Source organism: Thunnus albacares, chromosome 2 (genome assembly GCF_914725855.1).
Source record: "Thunnus albacares chromosome 2, fThuAlb1.1, whole genome shotgun sequence".
NCBI classification, from domain to species: domain Eukaryota; kingdom Metazoa; phylum Chordata; class Actinopteri; order Scombriformes; family Scombridae; genus Thunnus; species Thunnus albacares.
This window is the reverse complement of record NC_058107.1, coordinates 1,738,102-1,766,026: the sequence shown is the minus strand read 5'-3', so window position 1 is coordinate 1,766,026 and position 27,925 is coordinate 1,738,102. Positions and strand designations below refer to the sequence as shown.

Genomic DNA, 27,925 nt, shown 5'->3' with positions numbered 1-27,925 from the left:
AGCATTTGTCTTATGACAGCCAGGTGATTGAAAACCAAGCAACATTTTAGTGATTCAAAACAGAATGAAGTTGCAACACAACGCGCGCCGTTCCTCTTACTTCCGCAATGATAAACATTAGAATGATTGTCTATTGTGAACGTTTTATTTTGAACATTTTTACCGGAAGTATCGCTGTGATATTGCGTCTAACTTAATGCTAGTGGAGTCAACAGGTCTTCATAATCCTGATTTTTCCCGCCCCTCGGTGGTCAAAATGAACAACTGCACCAACAACTGAAATGACAGATTTGATCCCAGTAACATTGTATAATAAATGTTTGAGAGGGATAAGATGCCAAGGTAAGAAGAAATAAATTTGACTTTGAATCAAATAAATACGCTAGCATAGAAATACCCTCGGTAAAACCTTTCAAAATAAAGTGTTTAAATTGACCATCAGAGTTTACATCCAATATAAACGCTCTCATGCCATCAAACCCACCAAGAAGCAAGACCATGGGTATAATCAAAACTATATATGTACTATATATACTATATACTATATAAATAATACATACTATATGTTGAAGCCTCCAGACACGCATTTGCAAGTTTTAAAATGTGAGCAATCAGTTTACATAGCCTAGATAAACACCTTGTAGAATTTTTTACTTAAACACATTAATAAAAAAAATCTGTATCAGACGTTGAAGGTATTTTGTAGCAGCGTGTGTTATAGCCTAAAAGATTAAATGAGGGTTTTTTAAAACTGAAAAGACGAATTTAATCTACAATTAGGGTTTTCTGGCTAATTTATATTATTTTATTATTTATTTTAGCATGGATGATTCCTGTATGTTCTCATATAACAATACATGTAGGAATCCGTGAACAATCAAGTCTGTGTCAAGTGTCATAATACAAACATAAGCACATAACTATGTAGGCTCATAAAGATTCACTGGAAAAACATGGTAAACATGAACCCTGCCCTCCACCGGGCATTTCATGACATATGGGGAAGGATACCTGGGCTGTTAGGTGTAACACGCTATCTAATACAATCTCAAAGGCATTATCTTCACTAAATCTGCTTCCATATGTTGTACAATTTATGAATGAAACAGGTATGTTTTGATCATTTTCAGAGGAGCGAGGACGTTTGATAATTTACAACGCATTGTGTCTCCGAAAGGGTGTAACAGCGACTGTCCAACCAGCGAATGAATGAGCGCCCTGGGATTGTCGTCCAGGGCTCCTATTGGTCCACGAATATGTCAATCTTGCACGGACCGTGGTTGGTTGCGGAGCAGGTGAAGTGTTGCCTGTGGTTCATCACAGGGCAACAAACAGCAGCGTACGCCGCCGGGGGGACGTCAACGGTGGAGTACGCGTCCATTCAGGGAAAGGTCTGAGAAAGACCGTTACTGGGGCTTATACATGGAGAGCTGAAACTGAATATGAGGTTAACGTCCTTAATGATGTGCATATCTTCGGCTCTGCTAGTTATTTTGCATGTATATATTGGATTTTCTCAAGCTGCACCTCGCATCAGTCTTTACGATGCGTCGCCTCTCTCCAGGAAGCCCGGCTCAGCCTCCGACACCTGGGAGACCTTCCACACCGACAAGCCTCGTAGTTTACCCGAGAGCAGGGTCGCTCTCGGGCCTCTAGCCGGACTAACACCGTCGCCTGCCATTGTTTCTACCGGCCTAACGACGACTACTAGCCCTACCTATAAAACTGCAACCACCTTCCAGCCTCCAACAACGGACCCGACCACCACCACCACCACCACCACCACCACCACCGCTTCTCTCACTGGAGTCATTTCAGCCTCTAAAGAACAAATTACACCACCGATTTCCAGATTAACCGGTGCCCGCAAAAGATCCACCGATGCACAAACATCACTTTTTGCTCCGGAGAAAGCGCTGCAGACCTTGGTGTCTATGGTCTCCCAGCGTTCAGCAAACGACGCCTGGTCTGCGGATAATATCGGCACATCTGTTACCTCACTACAGAATAGTCAAGGTGAGTAACCCCTGCATGAAATATCATGTATAGGCTATAAAATGAGCCCCATTTGTTTCAGCTTTTTTTTTGTAAATAATGCGTTATAATCGAAAAAATAAGACATTGAGGGACAAACTCTGGGATGCTTTTTTTTAAAAGCACACCCATGTTCATAAAACGATTCACAGAGAAAGAAGACATCCATGTCTGATGTAGGCTGCTAGAGGAAGCAGGATGGTCGCACTGTGGTTTTGACGCAGAGAGCGACCGAATAAACCAGATTGCAACAATGGGCAGACCCTCAGACTGCATGCTGTACCCCTGCAAATCATGAAAAACACCTCATCCTCTTTTCATTAAAAAAAAAAAAACCTCACACTATTCGTGCACACATTTCTACAGTGTTTTTCTGTGTTATATTCCAGAGGCCTTTATTATAGGATGAGTGTTCCACATATTACAGTGGGTTGGAAAGGAGGGGGGGTGTGAGTGTGAGGGGGTGTAAGGTTGATCCTGTCGTTGTTCAGTCAATGTATCCAATCCGCCGGTGCACACAGCATCCACACTGGCCCAAGATCCTTTTTGTGTTAGATCAGGCATGTTTGATACTGACAGGAAATGAGAAGACGTTGCTCAAATAGCTGCTTCACCCCCCTACTATTGTTGTTTGTATGGCATATGTAGAACAAGGCCATCCAACCAAAATGGCCAGGCAGCCCAAGCCATGAATGAGCAATGACAGTGGAGCCCCTCCTCTCACACCTCACACATCCCAGCATCCATGTGGATGTGTTGTTCTCCACAGCCAGCGCAGCAGCAGCAGCAGCACAGGCCCGGGGATCCTGTTCCAAAATGGATCTTTTAACGCCTGATGCAAGCAAAGCTTTGGGTTTGCAGAGCAGATAAGATGATGTTCCCCCTTTTTTATTAGGAAAAAAGAGCTCATTAATTCTTCCTAAACTGCATATTCTCGCTCTCCAAGTTGAATTTGCCGTTCCCCTATAAAAAATATGAAGAATTCGCAATAAAAAATGGCTTCATGGTTATTTTTTTCCCCCTTAATGTCTATCAAACACTCATTATTTTTCTTCCCAGAAAAACACCATGTTCTAGTTGTTACTTCACGGCGCCCTGAAGACCAAACATCAACTCCAGACCGCTGTGTTTCATTCTCTGACTGATATCGGCCCCCTCGCATCAGGGGTCCAGTTCAGTGATGTGTTTTTTTTTACGTTGACCCTTTGTTCTCCACAGTCTGCCCTACCTTACTGTCAGTGTTAGGAGGAGGATTAGAACAGCTGATCAAAATGGCTGTTTTTTAATGTGCCGCGGTCTTAAAGGGCTGCTAATAATATTATTGTTATATGGTGTGATTTATGGTTCTGGAGTCTGATGCATCAGTATTGCAGATAAACCGATCTGAAACAGTGACACATTCAGCCGCTCCTCTTATTAAATCAGCACATGTTATTTATTGCCGTTTGTTTGAACCCTGAAGTCAGAATGAAATCCGCACCCTTGTGTGAAATCATACATGAAAGCCTCGGCCTGCCTTATTGAAACCATCCCCAGCCCTCCTCATTGTTCTAGTGTAAAGGCCACTCACATGATAATATCACGTAAACAAAGGCGTCACCTGGGTTAACGCCTCGCCCCGGCTGTACCAGTATACATTCTCTGACTGTGCAGGGGCCTCGCCGGCAGATATACAAGGCGTGTTTTCACATAGTTCCAAGTTTTCCTTCTCTGCGTAACATCTTTCAGTACTTTCTGAAAGCTGATAATGTGGTTTGACGCTCAAACCCCAAATGGAAAGTGCAGTGATTGTTTCCGTGCCGGGGCCGCCTCCCACCGCTGTACTTTTCACCGTGCTGCCACAGACGGGGCGAGCGACGAGGAGTTTTGAGACGTGACTTGTTCTGAACAGCCTGCCGCTGCCTCTGTCTGAATACCAGCCGTGCTGTCACACCGCTTCACAGCGTTCAGATAAATAGGAGAGAGGTGAACACGGCCTCTGTTTCCCCCCCTCGTCTCTCTCCTCTACACACAGGTCCAGTCCAATCCACATCAAACCTGCTGCTGTGTGGCTTTGCAGATCACCCCACAGGGCCCCAATCACACACCTAGTGCAGGCGGGATTTTTAAGAATGAAATACAGTGTGTGTGTGTGTGTGTGTGTGTTTGGAGATATGCATTCACTGGATCTCACACATTCTCAGTCGTTATCAGAGCCGACAGCTCTTCAGTGGATGTTACTGTAGATTAGGGCCCCACAGTAGAGTCCACAGGCTTGCATAACCACGGGCCTTTTCCTTAGTTACATAAAAGTCCAGGCAAACAGTGGAAGAGGAGCATAATATGAGTGGGACGCCCGAGCAGGAATACATTCAAATCCAGCTCCTCTTTATCGAAGCGCTGGGTGATGCGTTGTGTGGAAACATACCACTCAGTCGTCTTATCTGTCTCCTCTTCTCGTCTGACTGCTGAGCACAGAATGCAGACGTCTGTCACCGCTTGCCACACCTAACCTGAGATCAGATGAATAATAGATTACTACTCTGCAGGGTCATCCACGTGTCTGTCATTATATCCTCCGGTTTCCTCAAGCACACCGGTTTGATCCATCACAGCAGGTTTATGAAACACTGTTTACCACAGAAATCTTTATTATGTGAGTTTATCATATAGAAATAACATCTTGTCGTATTACACTGATCTAATGCCAGCATGGTCTTTTTAAAAAATCATGTTTTCTGAATAATACAAAATGTCTCAGTGTCATAGAGGATATAGAAGTAGGCTTGAGGTCGTCTTTTTGGATTCCTGGATGGGTGATAAAAATCTGGACAAGGAAAGTGAATTAGCACAGCCGAGCAGCTCCCAGAGAGCGATGTGACACCACCAAGACACTGTGAATGGAGCAGGCGGCTTCACGTGAATGATAGTGGAAAGGCTGGTTGTACTTACACGGCTCAAGTCTGGCAATATACAGTGTTTTTCTTATTGGTAACAAATTCCATGTGCAGACAAAGAATATGAAAGTATTGTGTGTTTTGTGTATCAAAGGCTGATGTATCTTCTATGTCTGAGCCAAACTATTAAAAAGACATCAGTGAGCCACGCCGCCGCTGCTCTGGTTGACATGTTCCTTCATTACCACCAACACACACACTGTCATTTATTCTGACTCCGTCCCACACACACACACACACACACACACACACACCGTCCCGCTGCCAGAAATACTCACTACGACATCAAATGTGTATTAATCCACAGCTAAAAGTAGTCCCCAACAAATGTGCTATTTCCTCTTTTTTGAGTGACGTTTTTGCTAAAAAAAACTATAGTTCCCAAGAAATTACTCAACCTTTACTAAAAATGAAACAAGATCATTTATGACTCGTTTTAAACATTAACCAGAGGGCGCGGGGCCGAGGGCCATGAACGGGATGAGGAAGGAAAATGTTTCAAAGTTGGTTTTTGTCTTTTTATGGGGTTTGTTGACATTGAGAAATCTACGTCTTCACGCGGTATTTCTCATCTTTTGTTTCTCACTTTTTATCGTCCGTCCTCTCAGAGGGCATCTGTAACTGCAGCAGCGGCGGCGAGGGGATTCTGGATCCGGACGAGTGTGATCAGAGCACCGGTCAGTGCTCGTGTCTGTCGGGCTACAGCGGCCTGCAGTGTGAGGACTGCGAGGAGGGACACTTCACCAACGGCACCAGCGGCTGCCTGCCCTGCGCCTGCGACTCCTTCGGTGCGGTAGACAACCTCTGTGACAGGTGAGACTGTTTACTCTGCTTCATCTATCTGATAACCACCATCTGCTCATGTATCCTGGTTATACAAGTCACAGGTGTGGTGGGTTTTTTCATGACGAAGCCAGACGTGGCCTCTGGACGGTTTGTGATGTACCTGCAGAGTGACTGCAGCTTTTTTAAAGTAGTACTATCTTTAGCAGCAAAAGTGCCACGGCCTGCCAAACCCAAACCGACTGTCTGCTGTGAATTAGGGTTTGTTATCTCATAAAGAATGAGACAAGATGTTCTGCGGCTCAGCTTTGCTCAGACTTTCATGTTCATCATAATGTCAGAGCCTTGCAGAATCATTATTCCGGCCGTTGAGCCAAGTCTTTATCCCACAGGCCTCCCTGAAGGCAGCACAATGTTCAAATCCTGCTTACTCCTCCGATTCAAAGCCAAAAAACACACGGCGGACCTTTTTTACACGCAGCCTCTCACAAGTCACAAGAACTGTGACTCGGAAAAGAAGCTGCGTGCGTAGGTTAGGAACGCGGTAAAAATAGTCGGCTGTACTTTCTGTCTCTAACGAAGAAGAGAAGGAATGCTGCTGCTTTTTTCAAAAGCCTGGGCAAATGTCCACAGTGTGTGGAGGATTTGTGTTGTCATGCTCTGAAAAATACGTCACAGTAATGGCTTACATAAGCTAAATCCTAGATGGAAACACAGGCTGTGTGTTTTTCATGTTTCTGTAGCCTGAGAGGACTGTGTCTAGAGCTCAAAGGGAAGTAGGTGAAGGTGCAGGCACAAGGGTTATTTCAGGGCTCCGAGCTTTCACACAGTAACACACCTAATACAGTCCTTCTCAGACAGTCTGAGCCTGGCCTCTGCTAACCCTGCTAGCCTAGCCTAGCCCCCCCTCAGGAGCTAATCACTGTGAGTTACACAGATTAGCCAGCTTTCCGACCCCCCAGAATGCCTCTTTAGGTTTCTTTCTCATTAAGTAATGAGCCATCTAGCTTAGTCAGAATCAGTCGCTGCTTTAGTCGTGTTCACTGCTCGGCAGTGAAAATGGGACAAGTTATGTACTGATTTTAAGACATATGTTCAGAAACTACACGCTCAGCCAACAAGCTGAACCTTGTACCTCGTTATAAAAGCGAGTTTTATTGCCTTCGTTCTGCCTATAACAGGTGTTACACTGTGTCCGAACATCTCATTACACCTGCTTAAACCTCCAGGTAATCTCTCATTTTCATTATTAAAAGTCCACAATCCATTTCAGATACTGTAGCTAAACCAACAACTACTGAAACAACAACAGACATGACACACCTTGAGGGCAAAGTACACGGACACTTAAACAGCCACGTCACTCCAAAAGCAACCATGAACATTAAAGGAACAGTTTGACATTTCAGGAAACCGCATGTCTGCTTTCTTGAGAGTTGGATGAGAAGATTAATATCACTCTTTATGCTAAGGCCCCAGTGACAATATCTACCATACAGACATGACAGCAGCATCTTATCTAACTCTCAGCAGGAAAGCAGATAAGCTTGTTACCCGATATGTTGAACTATAAGGGTTTGAGGTCAGGCCAGTCAGGTTCTTCCACACCAAACTGGGAAAACGATTCCTTTATGGAGCTGTCTTTGTGCTCGGGGGCGTTGTCATGTCGAAACAGGAAAGAGCCAAACACAAACTGATGACACAAAGTTGGAAGAACACTAGTGTCTAAAATATCACTGTATGCTGTATCATGAAGATTTTTAAAGACATGGACTAGGTCGTCCACATACTTTTGGCCATATATTCCAGGACACATGCAGGTTAACAGCAGCAGCCTCCAGTGTTTCTTTGCACTGCAGTTGTGGTTTCATAATGTCATCGGCTTAATGACAGAACCCCTGAATTATCCTCAGAGAAGAGTTGAGTCAGCCAGCGTGTTTTCATCATCTCATTTACAGCCGCTTGATGTCGGGAGCGTCGGTCGACACATTGCAGGTGCGGAATTACAGATACCTGTAGAGCTGACGAAGAGCAGCGCACAAAGGAAAAGCTGCAGAGTTTTAGATTTTTATACACAAAAAAAACAATCAGACATGTGCAGCTGAGCCTGAGACTGTTGCGTTATGTAACTGCAGCTCAGAATAGAGCTGTCTTCTGTCAGGCTCTGTTTAGGTAATGTTTCTTTTTGCATGGCTGAGTATATGCTACATACACCACCCGCCTGCTATTAGGAATGTCCCTCGCATATCTGTTTGTTCGCTGTCGCATTTGTCTTATTCTTGTGGAGAGCTGGCCAAATATAGCTGACATGACATCACAGGGAGATATTTGCAGCAGCTGGGATTGACTGTAATAGAAGACTTATTTTCAGCTATCTTAAAACATCAACGTAAACTTCCGAATTCTGCATCATCATCCCTCAGTATAAAAGAGTGAGAGCTTCTTCCCGGAGCCGCTGTCCTGCAGAGACAAACATCCAGCAATCATACAAGGAGATGAGCTGTATGGAATATCAATCTGCTCACTTCCAGCAGCCAGCAGACATGTCCTCAAACTCAGGATCTGACTTTACTCACTTTAAAATAAAAGCTGTTCAGCGTCATGAACTGATGACTTAATATGCCATGATGTAATAGCACAGACCATATCTAATGTCAAGAAGTGTGCAGCACTGTTTAGTTTGAAGAGGCTGTGATACAATTTGCCTTCATTCACTTTGCGTTTTGGCCTCAGTTGACACTGGTTGTTGTCATTGTGGGAATATGAAGCCGAGGCTGCGCTCTTCAACACCATAGATCCCAGGAGGGACATCGAATAGGGAAACAGCCATCCGTCAGTACAAGCGAGCACTGACTTCTGGTTGTTGATTAACTCACCTTTCACAAGAGCTGCTGATAATGAAGCAACCTGTGTTCACTTATCTGATGGTACAAGTTCTCAGTGTTTGTGTGGTGTGAACTTATACAGGGGAAATGTACAGAAGCTGGCGGTCGCTAAGAGACTTTGATACACAGCCTGGTCTCTAGGACTGAAATGCAACTTAGTTTGTCTTCTGAGTGTAGCTACTGGTTCAGTGTGGGATCAAACACATATAGAGCTGAAACAAATAGTCCATTCAGTGATTAGTCAATTATCACAAAAAGAATTACTGATAATCAATCATTTCTATCAAGTATCAAGCAAAAAATGCCAAACATTTACTGGTTCAATGTTGTCAAATGTGAGGATTTACTGCTTTTCTCAGTTTTTATTATTGTAAGTTGAACATCATTCAGTTTCAGATTATTGGTCGGACAAAACAAGAAATGTTAAGGTGTCACCAGGAGATCTGGGTAATTGTGATTGGCATTTTCACTATTTTCCGGCACGTAATAGACTCGATATTAATTGAAAAAAGATAATGCATAGATGAATCGATAATGAAAATAATTATTTGCAACTGTAAAAACAAGGTAAAGAGTCTGCAGCCACATAGCTGTTTTAGCTAAATGCTAACCTCAGAATGCTAACAATGCTAATAATGCTGATGTCAAGAAAGTGTAATGTTTACCATGTTCACCATCCAAGTTTGTGTGTTAGCATGCTAACACTAAACACAAAGTACAGCCGAGGCTGATGGGAATGTCATCAGGTCATAAACCAAAGGATCGGACAAATTCAAATTTAGACCATCAAAGTTTTTATTATCCATCATGAGGGGCACATGAAGGACACCTCATTTTATGGCAATCCATTCAATAATTGTTGAGATATTTGAGTGTGGATCCGCAGACAGACACTGCTTACTAAAAATCTGCCAGTATGTACTGGATCAACACTGTTAATATGAGATAAATATTTCTAAACCAGTCATCAATGGAATTGAGTCTATCCTGGGACACTAAAGCTTGAGTGAAACCCAGACTAATGAAATTCCTTCAGGGTAAGCAGCTTTTTAAAGCCGGGTGACATCTGTAATTGCATCCTTATTCAATGTTCTTAACAGCCTTAATGAGATTTCCTCCTCTTGTTCAGCCATAATGTGGCATTCTGCCTGCAGTCGTTCCTCAAATCATGTGATGTAAAATGGACACACGCTGTTAGCCAGTTTGTTGGGTTAGGTCAAGCCAATATTTGACAAAAAGCAGTATTAAGCACTTGTGCTAACAGTTGTATCAGTAGTGTATTTGGGTCAGATCCTGTGGGCATTTGTCTGTAAGGCGTTTCTTTTTACAACACTGTACAGTCTGTAATGAAATATTGATTGTGGGTGCAGATGTTTCCGCCTCTGCATTATGTGTCACTGTGCAGTGTATGCATCAGTGCCATCAGTGCATCTTTATCCTGCATCATCTGCACTGACTGTTTATCTGTTTTTATACTGGGGGCACAGTTACTGTTGAATTCAGATTAATGTTTAGGATAGGAAACATAGATGTCACACAAAGAACAAGCATGAATCTATCATTTTTATTTTTGACAAAAATAACAATTTAAAGATGGCCAACATATGACCTGCTGAGCAGGTTTCCAGGAACTACTTAACAGTTTCAAACTGAGTACCTGTTTTTACTGAAGCATGTGACTGAACGTGTGTTTCTGCCTAAATGAGTAGAAACAGTGAGCTGATTCCCAGCATACAGGACTCATACTGGCCTTTGATTAAATACATTATAGCAGCCAGGTATTATTTAGAGGTAGTATATTTAGTAAGTACATGTGTTCAGAGCATCTAGTATCAATTGTAGTGTCAATAACTGTCAGCTTGCATCCCGTGCTCGGTCAGGTTCTTAGTATTTTCAGATATTTCCTCATTCAAATCATAATTTTGGGAGATTTAGTTGATTTAGGGTTGTTTTGTATGAAGACAAAAGTAAATGTTGATGTCTTTGGCTAGAACTGATTTTGTGAAAGAGAAGAGAGGTATGTTAATGTTCCTCAATGTGAATTGTCAAGAAAGGATTGAACAATAGCCAGCACTATGTTTTATTAAGATTTTCTGGTAAATTATGCATTAATTTCGAGATCTATGCAGTCTCTACCATTGAACACTTGTGTGTTTGTGTCTGTCAAACCCAGTACATCCAGTACAGAGACAGGTCTGGGATATGGTTAGCCTAGCTTAGCACAAAGACTGGAGGCTTAAAGTAAAAAAAAATGATATGTCCTTCAACTTCCAAGGTTTATATTTGCACATTGCATCCCTTTGTATTGATTGTATCCAGTTTGTACATGTCCATCACATCCATTGAACATGTATATTTAAATGTACCGTCAGACAAAATAGCTTTTGTGGTTTTAGGAGCAGTTAAAACTGGATCTATTTATTGACCAGTGACTGCATGCAGCGTTTATAAAGACCTCGCCTTGCAACGTGGTCGTCAAGTTTGAGCTGTGTTGTAACTCTAAAATGTCAGAAAGGTGGAAAATACCAATCCCACTTTTCCACAGCCCAGGGCTCTTCATCCAACTAACAGTCCAAAACATCAAATCCTCACATTTCACAAACTCAAACCAACAAATATTTGGTATTTTAGCAACGACAAGACATCAGTTATCTAAAAAATAACCTGTGGATTGATTGGTTGATTCATTAACAAGTCGTTTAAACTCCAGGTAAACATATTTCCTAAGATTTTGGACTGTTGGTTTAAAGAAACACTGGCTCTTCTGTCCAGGGGTTCAGTGGACTCTTTTAGTGTCTGGTTAGTTGTTTACATCCCAACAGGTGCGAACCAACATTCCCATCAACACTCCACCGTATCTATCAACCCATCACGATAGTGAATCAGCTAAAACGACATATTTCACCTTCAGCTACAGGATTTTCAATGTAGTAAGCCGTCCTCTGAATGCCGGCTCGCTCACTTTCATAAATAGTCGGACACGTTCACGCTTGTGTTGAGGACTGGAGCCAGGACAGTGGTGAAGAGATCACAAGTCCTGCTGCTCTGTTGCTCAACACGCCCTCTCAGGATGTGACTAAACCTGCTTAGTGTAGTTCCCTGTTTATTTTGGCCAGCTATTCATCTCATGGTAATTAAAGCAGAGATCACTTCCCCATTACAGAGACTGCTGTGATCCGACACATAGAACAACAGGCCGCGGCCAGCGTTGCGGCAGCAGGCACAGAATGGGGTTAAGCTCCGTCGCCCATGTAATACTGACCTACTTAACATGCAGATCTGACGCAGAGCCATGAAATCACACCAAAACAATAACAAAAGGCCCTCCCTCCTAGCCAGAGAGAGGGCACAAATTAACATCCAGATCACCGATCACTGAGGGAGAAGGATTCAGCAAAGACGCGAGACTCTTGAGAGAGCGCGAGGTGTCCCGCAGTCACCCCTCCGCTGGTCCAGCAGCGGAGCCGGTGAGCTCGCAGGCTGCATAATAGATGACAGCCTTCTTGTTGAGCTGCTCGCAGTGTAAGATGACAGATTGTGCCGCATTGCCACAGGTCAGCGTCTGACTGACTGCCAGCCAGTCAGAGAGGAGAGCGGGCCGCGGTGCTGCATTAAAGGACCGTTCCTCTCTGTTTTATATCAGACTGGATGGTTTTACAGTCTTTATTGCATTATGAGCTTACACGTTATTACCTGTACAAATGTGTTATTCTGTGGTGGCTGCGTAGATGTGAAACATGGTGTGTTTCCTCTCTCCTCTGTCATGCAATAATTAGAAAAAAAGAAGCATTTTCTGATGTAACTGCAGCAGTGATTTCTTCTGGGTTTTAGCTTTTATTTTGTGCACCATAGAACACATAAATGAAAGGGAGCAGACCAGCTGGCTTTACTGGCATGCTGCATGTGGCATAGTGTCCAGGGTGGGCAGCAGATTTTACTGCACATTGGTTGAGCAATATGAGAATGATATACGTTAGTGTATCGTTGGTGTTTTTATCCCTTTGTCTCTGCTTCTTTAAGGCCATTATGAGCAGTGTTGCAATGGAAGCAGAAGTATTAGCGGCTGAAGATGTCAGTTATTGAAAATATGAACCGTCACTCATGCCGGTCTTTGGTGAGCTGTTGGCAGAGACGGTTCCAGCCATGCAAAGCCATGTGTTTGGCACCGTCTACCGTCTGGCACACGTGGTACTTTGTTTTCTTGTCACACAAGCCGCTGATGCAGGTCAGCACAAGTGGCGTGTGCTGTTTTGTGTGCTGCATGTAAATGGTGGAGAGAAACCCCACCCATCTGGCACAACCCGGCGCTGTGCCTGTTGGGCTTCGGAGCACGCTCAGAAATACAGGAAGCAAACCAGTGCAGCAAAAAAAAATAGGCTACCAGTTGTAAACAAAAGTGGCGATATAGTGTTGTACATCCTAAAAATCCTTCCACGGGTGTTTTGAGTCATGATGGATTTCCTCAGATTATTTTGTTGGCTAAAACATCAGTTAATCAGCCAATCGAAGGCCTGCAAACCACAAACATAATGAAGGTATTCATGTCACACAGCAAGGACAAAAAGGGTCAAGGACCTTTTTCATTACATCAGTGCTCCTATAATGAAACCTGTGTTCAAATATGTAAATGAAAGTTATTTAAAATCATGACATCACTACTGTCAGCACCTCCCTGTTTACTCTAACTGCTGATCAGGGAATAAGGAAGTTTCTTTATAGCCTAAACATAAAAAGGAAATGTGTTTGGACATCAATAAAACAGTAAATGTAGAGGACAAACTGATCTGCAGTTTCATCAGTTTCTGCAGCAAAATCTTCACTCGTGAGGAGAAGTGGTGATTGATGATGATGATGCAGCCAGTTGGATATTATATCTCAGGGTCATAATGCTGCATGTGGATACTTTTTGATATTGTTGGATGTGTGTTTATGTGTGTGTGTGTGTGTGTGTGTGTGTGTGTGTGTGTGTGTGTGTCTTTAGCCGGAACAATGGGGACTGTTGATCTCCCAGCCTCGTCCTCAGCGGTGCCCACGCCCCACTAAGCATCGCCGTGGGCCTCCTCATTTGCATTAAGTGTAGTTGTTTCAACAAAGCCCGTTTGTATGAAGACCCACGCACATGCTCCCAGTCACTCATCATTTACTTCAGTCGTTTTGAAGTCATTGTCCACAGATTACGTTTGCGAGTCCATTGTCTGGGTTTGAGGGCTGATCAGGCTTGACTTAGCCTTGTGCTTTTCCTCCGGAAATTACCTTGAGTGAGGGCGGGATCACAGGGGAATGATGCTGCTCATGTGACATGGATGGAACAAACAAAGCAGCTCGTTTCCCTCATATATATATATAAATAAGCAAGCACCTATATTTAACAGCCAGCACAGGACGGTTAGAGTGCAGATCCAGCTTGGAAAAGACACATTAACAAATGAAGTAAGTCATCATGAACGTGTGCATTATTGCTGAGGAGCTCAAATGTAATTGGATTTAAGTTTGCCGAAGCATTCTTGAAGGAATCATCCGCTAAGATGTTCTCAGCTGAGAGCAATCATACTTGCTTATTTAAAACACATGAAGCCAATAAAAAGCTTTTATGCTCAGAGCTCTAATTTCTTATATTTAGTCCTTTTTATAAAACAAGGTTGGTTCGAGCCTTTGTGGAGCCGTATGTAGACAGTCATTTAAGTATTTGAGGAACTTGCACTTGAGTATTTCCATTTGATGCTACTTTATACAGACGGGTGACAAATGAAAGGAAAAACTGGTCCAGGTCTGAATGCTTGAGCCCTGCAGTGAGGGGGTCTGGTGGTTCTGTTTGCTGACATAGTTTGTCCCCTTAGAGGGAAGGGTCACTGCTAATCTGAGTCATCACCTTCATCCTATGATGAAACATTTCTATCCTGATGGGAGTGGTCTCTTCCAGGATGACAATGCCCCAATTCACAGGTCACGAGGGGTCACCGGATGCTTTGATGAGGATGAAAATGATGTGAATCACATGTTATGACCTTCACAGTCACCAGATCTCAACCCAGCTGAACACCTATGGGAGATTTTGGACTGACGTGTTAGACAGCGCTCTCCACCACCGTCATCTTTTTGAAGAACGGTGTTCATCCCTCCAGAAGAGACTTGTAGAATCAACGCCAAGACTGAGGAACAGCAACTGCAAAACTACTTAGAGGAAAGTGAAATGAGCGGTCTAGACAGCTCTGAGCTGTAACTGAGCTTCCCCACATGCTTCTACCTGGAGCAGAATTATGGAAAGCAGATGGATGGATGAGAGAATCTGCAGGAAGTCAAGTGTGGAATCACCCGCAACAGCCTGGACATCAGATGTTAAGAGTGCCATCCAAAAAGCATTGTAGAGCCGCCCAAACACACACACATACACACACACACAGCTCGAGCATCGGTGTTGTGTTGCATTGAACGAAATTCTCTCCACAACTGTGTTTTGATTGTATATCGATTTTGTCTTGTGTCTTTCTTCCTCTCCAGCTCAGGGACATGTGTGTGCAAGACGGGAGTGTACGGGCCCAAATGTGATGAGTGCCACCCGGGTTTCTTCCACTTCAGCAGCACCGGCTGTCGGCCCTGCCAGTGTCACAACCACACCAACTACTGCCATCCACAGTCTGGTGAGTCTGTATCAGTATCGTTCTCATCCTTTAACTGCTGCTTTCCTCTTAATAAAAAAACACATGGTGGGTTACAGGATGGATTAAAAGGAACATTTTAGAAATTTAATCACATTTTTTTTTCTGCATTTGTCACCAGAAAATAACACTTTTTCTCAGTAACATTCTCATATATATCATCAGTTTGTCTCTTCATCTTAAGCTTGTAGTCACCCAAACATAGCTTTAAAACCAGGAAGACCACCTCCATAAATGAGTTACACTTACTCAAGTACTATAACAAAAGCTGTGTGGAAGCAGTAACACCTTTACTTACCTGAGTATCTTACATTTTATGACTCTATTTCTTTTTCATACAAACCTATGATTAGTTCATAAAATAAGATGCATTGTTATAGATTAAACTAGCCTCTAAACCTTAACAGTTCAGTCTAAAACAGCCTGTATAAGACAGGAATGTTGCAGCGTTCTGTATAAAAGGTATGAACACGCGATCGGGAGGCGTTGTTGTTCCGCCATTAAGCTAGCAGCAGACTTCTGTGTGAAAGGGACAGCCGGCATGGTGGGAATACTCACACTGTCGTATTACACGTGACGCCTCTGATTCCAGAACGCCGGGAACGCTATCTAAAACCACCCACGTGCCAATGAAATTCTCATTAAGTTCCCTGTAAGTTTCCCTCCTGGGCTTTGTGCAGGTTAACACCCTGCCACTGTATGCAGATGATTATCTGCTGTGTTTAATTAGAGACTTTGGCAGCACACAAACCCTCCAGTTTCCCTAAAAGTAAATATTTACTGTGGAACCAACACACGAGTGTGATATTCAACGAGGAACTTGACTGGAGTGAGAAAACTGCTGAATCAGAAGCAAACTGTAAAATGTTTAAAAAGAAAATATCACAAATCCAGTTTCCACTGGTTTGTGTTGCTGTGGAGTGTTGGACTGGATTTTCCTCCTCTATGTTCTCGCCTCCCAGCAGTCAGGCTTCGAGGCTAAAACCTCCAGCTAGTGACGAGCTGGAAAAGGAGGAAAGGTGGAGGAGGACAGCGTGGTGGTGGTGGTGGTGGGGTAGTTTTAGAAGCCATATGTCTTGCCATTATAATGCAGGGGGCAGATGGAGTGCTCAGTGTTCACAGGGCGCTGGATTAACATAGCTCAGGTTTGACAGCTCTCTTTACAGACTGACCCTGGCCTCTCCCCAGGGCCGCTTACACAACAACACATTGTGCAAATGCAAATTATATAGTATCCCAAACACTGCGTACCTCAGATAAACATGACAGGGAGTCGTCATTTCCAACATGACTGACCCATTGTTTTCTACTCAAATAACATCCAGAGACTTAATAAAAGACAAATGAAGATTTTCACTTCATCCCAAACTGGAAAGATGTTCAGACAATGTTGGACACAAGTTGTGTGATTTGATATTCACTTCTTAACATCATATGTGAAACCTGCTTTAGAAAATGTGTGTGTTTGTGCACTTTTAAATCCATGTTCCTTCAATTTAGCATAATACATACAAGCTTGAATTTAGTCTCATTTCACTTGAAGACCCATAATTTAGCAACAAAAGCTTTGTGAAAGCAGTCATTTCTCACCACTGGCCCACAATTTGGTGCGGTGAAGTACTTTTTTCCAGGGTACACCCTCCCTCTGTTCAACCAACAATTAAACCTGTAATGTGCTGGTTTTATTCTCAGTCAGTTTTCATTCTTTCCAAATGCAGCAACAGCTGACTTCACTTATTAGCAGCTCCTCTAACTGACGGTGGGTTAATGCATGGTTGGAAGAGGAGCCTGCAGACTTTTCCACACCTTATGGTTGAAACCACTGTCACATAGAGATGTAGCAATCCAGGCAGCCTGCAGACAGGTTAAGTCATGTCTACATAACCTCTGTCCATGAGTATGCAGGCACAACAACTCAAACACAGACAGAAGCTCAACTGCAAACAACACAATGATGGTCATTCTCTCACAAATATTTACTATAATAACAATTAATATCTAATATTACAATCAACATTATCATCACAAGTCAGTATGAAGATGGTGATATGTAATATCCTGTAATATACACCCTCAAATCTCATATGTCTGAGTGTCCCTTAATGCACCAACACTAAAAACCAGTAGTCCCATATGTAGTATGGGAGTGTTCATACTAATTGTATACAGTATATACTATATACTAATCTTTGTAGCATATAGTTTTTTGCAGATAGTACACAAGAAATCAACATATTACATGGTCTTATACTATCATCATTTTTAATTCTATAGATATTTACTGTTCTACGGCTGTAATCAGACCTCTCTTACAAAAAAAAGATCTTGATCTTTATGAAATGACCTCATTAAATAAACGTCATTTCCAGAGTATCTAACTTGTTGTGAGATATTTCTGAGTCAAACAGGACAGAAAGGCGGGATGTCACGTTTGCAGATCCAGGAGAAAACCGCTGACCGTTTGACCTTCCTTCTGTCCCCACAGGAGTGTGTCTGAACTGCGAGGGTAACACCCAGGGATCCAACTGCGAGGAGTGCAAGCCTGGTTCCTACCGCAGCCCCGGCACTGCCCTGACTGAAGCCTGCGCACCGTGTCCCTGCTCCAACTCCACCTCCACCGGCACCTGTCACACCGGTCAGTCCCTGCTGCTGCTCACAGCCACAGATCAGCCCTTTAGCCCAGTTTCTTATCTGTAGTGACTGAGCAGGTTGTACCTGACTGGTTTAATACACACCATTAAGTCAGTGTTTTGGTGCAGTCTTAATGGTACGTGTACCGTAAATGTCAACTTTCATTTCTTTTATTTCATTGCAAAACGGTAAGTCTAGATAGAAATCTTTGCTTAGCATCCAACACCAAAACCCGACACTGATGATGTTTTTTAGACAACGTTTCCCATCATCAAACCGCACTGTAGCTGTGCCAGAAATATCTTATCCTCATATCTTGTTATCTACTTTTGGCCAAGTTATCTGAGGTGATAAGAGAAACGCAATCAGAGGGAAACAAGATGAAAACACATGCACATATGCCAACACCGATACAGGCAGTCAGTCCAGCTCACAAAGTTAGAAATAAGAAAAAAAAAACAGCACCTAACATGTTTGGCAGTATTTCACATAAAACCTAATATTCAGTTATTATCCTCTAATCATATAGCAGTATTTATAATGCAAAGCAGACAAGTGATGGTCTCAAAAGACGGCTTCACAATGATTAATCTGTCCTAAAACAACAGTCTGAAAGCTGTAATCATTCCTCCTCTTCATACTGACCGTTAGAAGAGGAAAAGCTCTTTCATTATTTTGGCGTAGCAGGCAGTGAAGAGGCAGACAGGAAACAAGGGGAGAGAGGAGGGGATGACATGCAGCAAAGGTCTCTGGCTGGAGTGGAAGCAGAGACTTTGCCAACTGCCATGTAGGTTGTTTTTTTTCCTCAAAATGTAGCCAGAACGCTCCGGAAAAAAATAAAAATAAGTTACACTGAGAGGTCAGTACTGAGAGTCAGAATCATTGTGGTTGATGGTTATAGTAAAAAAGTTTTTATTATTTTTGACTCCTGTTATATTGAGACATATATATATTGCAACAACTTCAGTTTTTTGCCGTGGTTGTGGCTGTTATCAGCTTCATGAAGAAATCCTATTTCATCACCAGAAGGCTGTAAAATAGTTTGATTTTTAAAGAAAAATGAAATAGTCGTGACATTTTTCACTGCCACTGAACATGTGAGTGATGTGGGTGTCAGCAGGGTGTTAGCAGTGCCTGCTTTATGTCGGCACAACCTTTTAGAGAGATGGAAAAACCTGTGCTTTGAATGATCGATTCAATCAGGAAACATTGACTTGATTCATGTATATAAAAATGGAAAGTCTTCTGGTCAGAGAGTAGAGAGTCTGTGTCAGCTGTGAGTGACCGGTCATTACTAACACAGTCTAACCAACCGACACTGAACAACACTGAGATTGAAATTCAGTCCCGTTAGTGAACTGAGTGGTCTTTCACATGAATAGTTCATGAATCAACACGTCTCTTATTAGCTCGGCGCTGCAGGAAAAATTCTTCAGTTCTCTGGAATAAGACAAAAGTGTTTATTCGGTGGTGACTGATGTGACAAAAAATGACTGAATCTGACTACACAGTATGTCGCCAGTGTCTCTCAAAACACACGTCTGTCCGTGTCGATTAGCTTTGACCTCCGCTGTGCATTCTCAGCACACATCATCAGGAGGACTGCTGCCCTGAATTTTGCCTTTCAGGATGTGTACAGTTCCCACACTTGTTTCAGTTACTGTAGTCATTGTAGTGTTGTTCTATGTATCATTTGAAGGTAATGTGGTTGTTATCTGCCTTCTACCTCTAATGTTTACCTTCAATCTATTATTATAGGGCATGAGGAATTGATTCATTACTCAGGGTTAGGGTTATGGTTGGTATTTTTGGTAATAGAATGATCTTTCAGAGTTGTAGAGAGCACAAAGCAGAGTTCTGCAGACAGTTTGGGATTAACAGTGACCTTCCTGTACGACCCCCCGCTTCTTTTACCTCCAGGCGGCTGCTGCTCCAGTTACACAACACACCCAAAGGTCTCTATTGGGTTGAGATCTGGGTTGAACTACAGTCTCTGTCATGTTCCTGAACCACCTGAGTTGTGCCTGAAATGTCATTTTTATGAAGGCTAGACTAACCGTGAAGGGACGCACCTGGTCAACGGTAACGCCGAAGGTTATGGCGAACGCACGTCGCTGCCTCCAGTCAGCACGTCACGACAGGATCCATCCACAGCAGACGAGTGTTTTTCCTGATCTAATCTCCCAATATCTGTGAGAAAATGCCTACTACACTCCTCGCAGCTCCAGGCTTCTACCAGCTGTGTGTGTTGAAACGCTCCTCTGTTTGTCTCAACACCGAGTTATTTTGGATAACACTGTGATTTCTATTAGGCCGCACGTCTCAGATCAAATCTGCACACCAGCTACAAGCGCCTGAAGAATTCCCTCCCTAACCTAGTTATCAAATAACCTGCTTCTCAGTGTGTTCATGTCAGCGTCAGAGCTGTGGAGTAACCCAGTTAAGCTCGTACTCTAATTATCAGAAATCTACAGCTGCCCACAGGAGGAGTTATACTGTAGATCATAAACAACTGCGTTATAGTGTCTTATAAACCATTTATTAAGTCTTTACATGCTGCTTCTAAATGCTAAATAGGAAGACTTCAAGTAAACGTTTTATTTTTAATGCATTATTAAGACTTTTAACAAACGTTAACAAATTACCATTCAGTGTTACCAAGTGCTCGATGTGTCAGTCTGCGCCTGCATCTAACAATTATTTGCATCATCAGTTAATCAAGCAGTCGTTTTCTTAATTAACTGATGAATCATTTGGTTTATTAAACATCAGAAAATGGTGAAAAATACATCACAATTCCACAAAAAGCTGGAGGGGACGTTTTAAAATTGATATTTAATTCACACTGATATAAAACAGAGAAATCCTTTCATTTTCTGAGCTATAAACATTAAATATTTTGCATATTTTCTTGAAAAATGTTTAATTTTTATGAATTTTAATGATGATGAAAATAGTTAGAGATGAATTTTCTATGAATGGACTAATCAGTTAATCTTGTTCATATTGTTTTGCTGGTGGACAGAACACAGGAGGTGTATAAGGAGGATTGTGTCACCTGGTTTATTTGTGGTAATAAGGTGATCAATCAAAAAGAGATTAACTCTCATTCCAAGACCTTAATAAGAGTTTGGCCAGGAGCCGCGTTACACCACGTCAGCTTGTCATCAGCCCTTTTGTGCTTTGAGTTCGTCTGGCTCAAACGTGGCACCGTGTCAAAGTGGCTTAACAGATCACAGCTTACGTCAAACCGCACTTGAACCTTTTCTTCAGCAGTGTGTCAGAGTCTTCGCTCTATTCAGTAACTCTTCATGTTCTCTCACCTTGCTGTTCCCCTTTCTGGACCAATCGTCAGCAGTGTCGCCTTGTCCTGATGCCCCCCCCCCCCCTCATTGGTGGCGGGCTGCATGGCAACAGCCATGTATAGATGCACTTAGGCTGTCAGGTTATGTTTGCCCCTGCCAGGGGCCGCAGTGGAGGTTGTGCAATGTGGGGAGGGAGGGGAAGGGACACAAACCAGGCTGAGCTGAGCTGGGACAGCATGAGCACAGCTGAGCCATTTCAGCGCCACTCAGGCAGCAAGAGGGGGTGGGGGTGGTGGGGGGGGATGGGCAGCATCACGTTGTCTGTGTAGACAGCAGCCTTACAGAAAGAGCTACATTAGAAAGGAGATGATGAGAAATATGCTCGGCATTATGTCCACAGAGAGCTGCTCTTATGTTAAGAGTGTGTGTGTGACTGTGGAGGATGTTTTGGACCAAACACCGGAGCTGGGAAGAGAAGCAGCCTCCAAGTAGAGGTTGCCCTGGCAACAGTGACAAATGAGAAGATGCCACAGTGCAGTATCATGGCTCGGCACCAGAGGATAGATGCTTTCTAAATGTGTTGATGAGGCCTGTTGCAGTAAATGAATAACCCTCCATACTGACACACTGAGAGGTGAAGCAGAGCATTGCACCAGTTCCAATGTGGGTCACACACATCCAATCATCCATGTGTGATTGTATCTTTACCCAGTGGTATGGTGGAGCTTCATTATTTAATGTCCTTCTTACATGTTTTCTTCTTTTTACTGTGAGTGTGTGCCAGACAGCGCTGACATGGCCAGCAGCTACCAGGTGTCATAGCACAGTGGAGGATGATGGGTAAACAAGCAGGTCAGGTCCTCTGGCCCAGCGCAGTGCAGCTCATGTTTCCACCTGGTTATATAACCCAGCAGGCCGGCTGCCTTTGAACCCCCAGCAGAGGTTAAATCAAGCTTATCAGGAGCAGCCTGCTCAGTGCTGGAATACAACAGAGTCACATGACCACACCAGATAGAGACCCACATCTAGGCCATTGGAAGGCACTTATCTGTGTCTAATCATTCAACACTGAGTGCTGTGGTGTTTGCGAGGACTGGAGTCACAAACGCAGAGCATCAGTTGGTCCACAGATGCTGCAGAGGAGGAGGAGAACAAACATGAATCATTTTCTTATTGTGATATCAGTTATTTATAAGAATCATTCGCCCATCTTTAGGAAACTGAGACAGTCTTACTTTTTACTTAAACCCAGCCGAGCTTCCCTCCCAGGAACGGCTCCAGGAGGGGGGCCGTTGCTTCCCTTATCCAGGTGAGGAGCAGTGAGATGGCTCTGTCTTCAAAAGGCCTGGGGGGGGGGGGGGGTAGGGGACCTTACCAGGAGCTTTTGCCTTGTCATTAGGACGTGTAAAAGCACTGCTTCTATGATTTTAAAGGGAGCTAGTTGAGGCGGTTTGGGCATCCCGGATGCCACCCTGTGGAGGTATTCTGGGGGTGCACGGAACTGGGAGGTGACCTTGGAGCAGAGCTAAAACATGCTGTAGGGATTATAGATCCCATCTGACCAGGCAACATCTTGAGATCCCCCATGAGGAGCTGGAGGACGTTGCTGGGGAGAAAGATATCTGATCTAATCTGGATGGATGCCTTTATTTTCTCATTGTTCTTAAATTTATAAACCTATAAGCTTGCTTCAGGTGGACACAGTTTTAAACCAGAGACCTATACTCAGTAATAAAGCCAACACAACATGCAACCAAAGGACATACGCAGCTATTACAGCACCTGGTTTTACCTTTAAACATGAAGCACTTGGCTTGAAACCAAAAGCCAAAGCCCTAATACATCTACTACTCCTTTAACTGTTACCACCTCACTACTGCTACAACTACTGCTTCATGTCCATTTTATAACCTTTTTCAACATTTTTAGTGTACAAAAAATAAAATACCATCACACTATCATGCAGCTTTAGAATAACTCGGTGACATAGCTTGGTGAGAAGTTTCCCCGGAAGGACAGTGTAGTGTACTGTTATAATGTATGTGCTGTTTGACATGCCAGGATGTGTTATGGCATCACATTACCAAGGACCGGAGGTTGCAGGAGAAAGCTGACCCTAGAAACGACACGCTTGTGTTGCTGATCGAGACTGTTGGAAATCCCGGTGAGGAAATGGGATCGATTCTAGAGCAAATAAAAGAACTCCAAGGTTCTCTCTTTATTTAGATCATATCGATCTTTGCTGATTAGTTAAATGCAGGACTCACCATGAATGTGTATACTACCCAAGTTGTATAATAAACAACTAAATGTATACCATAATGTCATCATCATCATCAGATATAACAGCAGTGTTTGTCTCCACTGCTGAACAAGGCTCTGTCCCAGGTCAATATTCTGTCATTGTGAGCCACCTAGTGGTTCCATCTGGGACACCACTCATCTTCATGTGAATCTGTGTATGTACATATGAATGAAAGATTTAAACATAGTGCTCAGTATTGTATGCGCAGAGGTTCATTTTAGACAGAAACAGTCAATAACAGGAATATAGCAGAATGTATTTAGATGTATTTAGCCTCATACCTACATCATGTTGTTGTCTGTTCCTGTCCAGATCCCAGTGGCTCTCCAGTATGTGACCAGTGCCTTTCCTACTACACTGGTCCACAGTGTGACCAGTGCAGCGCCGGTTTCTACAAAGCGTCCGGGGCTTGCGTTCCGTGTGACTGCAGTGGGAACGCAGACCCTCAGGGCCCCACCCAGCTCTGTCACCCCGACACCGGCCACTGCCTCCGCTGCACCAATAACACCACCGGGCCCCAGTGCCACCTCTGTGCTCCGGGATTCATAGGGGACGCACGAGCACATAACTGCACCTCTCTAAGTAAGACCCAACCACCAGATACTGCTCAGTCTATGACATAAAAAAAATCCTAAAGATGGTCATTCAGTAAAATGTAGAGAACATAACTACAAACCTTTGACTAAATTATGAGGAAAATAATTCAACAGATATGCTGACTGTGTCCCATTTTCATACTGTATCCAGATTTTAACTGTAGTTTGAACAGTACGTTCACACAAATGCCAGCCTGTAGATTAAAAACCCTCGATTTTTGAGTAAATTGTTGTTGGAGCTCCTCAAACAGACTGTAGTTCTCTGGCAACAGCTCAGAAGGGTAATGGGTCTTTTTCACAGTAGGTACTTTGATGTGTTATAGTAGCAGAAGCACGGGTGGAACTAATAACATTAACGATGGCTCTGTTCCACCGAGTCGCTCCACTCAGTCATGCAAGAAAGCCGAGATGCACAACTGGAAAATCACTGACAGAAAGACTGCTAGATAAGGTAATATCAAATATATCATATATATACGTATCTAATTACTATCTCCAATTGTAGAATTTAGCAGCTATAGGTTTATATAACTGTGAATTTAAATAATACATTTCTAATAAAAATCCAAAGTAATACATTTAAGGAAAAGGCTCCTCCCACCTCTACATTTTGCTTAAACTCGTGTACAGACACTTTAACTGGTGGAACTAATAACATTAATAATGGCTCAGTGTCACCATCATGCACACTACCAGGGTCCTGGAACACGCACAAGTAAATGGAATGCAGCCATTAGTCATGTTAATTGATTATTAATTACACCTGTGTCTTTTTTTTGCTGTTAAAAAGTCCAAATATCTGCCATGAAAGATGTCTATAAATCCTTGAAACCGGCTTTAAGATTCTTCAGTTTTACATTTGCGTACAAATTGGATCATCACATTTAGATATTATAAAAACTGTTTGTACAGTACATGCATTGCCTGAATACTGAGTGCCAAGTATACCAAGTATACAATAAGTCATTTCAAATTAAGGTAAAGGTTCACATCATAATACTTTAGACAAGTATATTCTAAATATATACAGAGTATACATATAGTACTGATACAGTTTTCTGCATACAGTCTTAAATTGTGTGACTGAAAATCATCAGTTATTTTATAAGATTACACTAAGTAAAGAGTGCAAACAGCAGGTGAGTCTGCAGGCGTCTTTTTGCCACAAGGGGTCACTAGATACTTTGGTTAAACATCAGTAAGCTGGAGTCTTGAGTGGGGAGGGGTAAAGTGTTCTTCAATAATGACAGGCCTTGATTGACCACTCTGGATTGTGGCTTTAACAAAGTTATCAAGTTAATGTATGTTAATGCTCTTCTCTCCTCTCAGCTCTCCGGATCATTCCCACACCAGCCGGTACAACCACAACAGCGGCCCCCACATCGAGTACATCTTCCTCCACGCCTGCTACCAGCACCGCTCTGACCTCCGCCGCAGCAAGAGGCGTCCCAGCCTCCACGTCCAGCAGCAACACGAGCACCGCGCTGAGCACCGCCGCTACCACCCAGGCCCTGCTGACCAGCCTGAGCAGCCCCACCGACAACACGACGGCAGCCCTGACGGAAGTCTCTTGGACACAGTTTAACATCATCATCCTGGCCGTCATCATCTTGGTGGTGGTGGTGCTGCTGGGCTTCGTCGGAGGCGTGTACACCTACAGGGAATACCAGAACCGCAAGCTCAACGCCCCCTTCTGGACCATCGAACTGAAAGAGGACAACATCAGCTTCAGCAGCTACCACGACAGCATCCCCAACGCTGACGTGTCGGGCCTGCTGGAAGACGAGGCCAACGAGGTGGCGCCCAACGGCCAGCTGGCACTCACCACGCAGGGCAACTGCTACAAGGCTTAGCACTCCATCCATCGACAGACTGGACACCTAGATTTACAGATGACACAAAGCTGCTGGAAAGTACCAAATCCAAAGCTCCTTCATGTATGACTGCTTGTTGTTACCCTTCTCGTCTGCGGCACATCACAACACTTTGCAAACTGACAGTGAGATCGAGCAGATGTGATCAAAAATACGGAAAAGAGACGCAGACTTTCCACTTGAAACGTTTTCCCTTTTTGATATAATTTTGTGGGGAATGGGCGATCAGTGAAAAGGGTCCAAAGAAAAAAAGTGTTTTGTTTGAGTTGTGCCTGCAGAGGGCAATGTTGTGCAGATTTGTTAGGTCGTTGGCATGGCATAGGACAGGTGCCAAGCATACTCCTATTTGCTGAAACAATGATCCTAACAGTGGTTAGAGGACTTGCAGGAGCCTAGCATTTCATATATTTTTAAAATGGACTTTTGACTGTTTAAGTTATAATCGGATCACTTGACCTGTGATCTTCAACTGAGACAATGATTGTTATTTAATGAATTTTTATTCAGTTCTTATTTATTGGTTGACGTTTCATTCTTGGAAGAAATGCTGCACATGTATGATGTGTTTATTCATGGTGTTTTATCTTACGTGCTGTCGAATGGTAATTTGAATCGGACAATATGTTTCCATGTATAGTTTGTGTGTTTTTGAGAGAGTCATATGGGAAGATGAAGGCTGCTGGCACACGCGTTATCTTTTTGTTTATAGCTTCTTGTCTTTTCTTAAAGCGTGCCAGCTCACCTGAAGTATCCAAGAGGAGTGTTTCTTTTAAAGGAACTACAATTACCATTTCTATACTCTTACTGGTTGGCACAACTGCAGGGCAGTGACTTATATGAGGCTTACGTAAACCGTCATAATCTACTGTCTAATCTATGTCATAATCTAATCTGCTCTTTGCTGCCTACCTCAGCAAAATTTGAACAAACCATTTGAAAAATGTCTCGCATTAATGTAGAGGTCGGGCTCTGTGACTCAGCCTCAGAAGATAAGACTGTTTGATGTCTAAACAGAAACAGTATTCTTATATTGATACCTGTTTTTAGTCAAAAAATCCCACAGCCCACTGGTTATTGTTATCACCCACAGTCCAATCGCATCAGCTAAAACTGGGAGTTGCTGTAAAATCGATGCACTTGAAAGCCTCACACCTGATCCTGGACACGGATTCCATGTTTTCTGTGCTGTTTAGGCTACCGTCGGTTGGGTGCGCTTCTTTTTACCATGGCGAATGAGTAAAGCTAAATATGGGACTAACTCCTCAGGTACTGGCTCTTTCCCTAATGTGATCACTGTAAATATGATTATTGTACAGATGAATGTGAATAGTAGCACTATTATTGTACAGGTAGAATACTGTGTGTACACTGTCACTCGACGAGCTCCCAAACCTTTCACTCTCCAGGGTGTGACGTCGCAGTCAGCCCACAGCTTTTTGTATTTTTGTTTTTATTTCTTATTCTCAGTGGACTTTGCCATATACGCAGCTGCAGGATTAAAATGCACCACCCCCTAACTGTTGCGCCCCAAAAATAAAATGATGTGAATAATACCCCAAAGTCAGAGCTCAACTCTCAAATAAAAACGGGGTTAACTGTTGCCTTTGTGTTTGTGCCATACCTTTACTTAAATTACTGCTGGGTGTTTGAAAACATATCAATACTTGGTATGATCATTTGTGCCTGATATGGTTTTCCAAGTCACTACATCTATTCCATCTCCCTCATTGAAAAAAAATCCAGAATCTATGAATATGAAAATTTTAGGTTTAACAACTGGACACTAGATATCTCCTTTGCTGAAAAGGGCGTTCTCAGTGTATGTGCACTGAAGGTTTCCGCATGTGTAAATTGCCTTATTTGGCTTGTAGGAAGGTGTAGGTGCTTGTAGTGAAACCTGTTTTTCTTGCTGTAATCATT

At 43.1% G+C, this 27,925-nt stretch overlaps 1 protein-coding gene across 2 annotated transcripts; it reads left to right on the top strand.

The window, feature by feature from the left end:
- The first annotated feature begins 1,129 nt into the window (after positions 1–1,129).
- Positions 1,130–27,605, top strand: si:ch211-158d24.2 (multiple epidermal growth factor-like domains protein 9). 2 transcript variants are annotated; one of them, XM_044362647.1, is made up of 7 exons: positions 1,130–1,447; positions 1,565–2,016; positions 5,579–5,783; positions 15,137–15,276; positions 17,780–17,929; positions 23,848–24,117; positions 25,461–27,605. In XM_044362647.1, the coding sequence occupies exons 1-7, from the start codon at positions 1,443–1,445 to the stop codon at positions 25,982–25,984; spliced, it is 1,746 nt and encodes a 581-aa protein (XP_044218582.1). In that variant the 5' UTR covers positions 1,130–1,442; the 3' UTR covers positions 25,985–27,605. The 2 variants fall into 2 exon arrangements, with proteins under 2 accessions (XP_044218582.1, XP_044218573.1); XM_044362638.1 differs by having other exon boundaries at positions 1,130–2,016.
- The last annotated feature ends 320 nt before the right edge of the window (positions 27,606–27,925 follow it).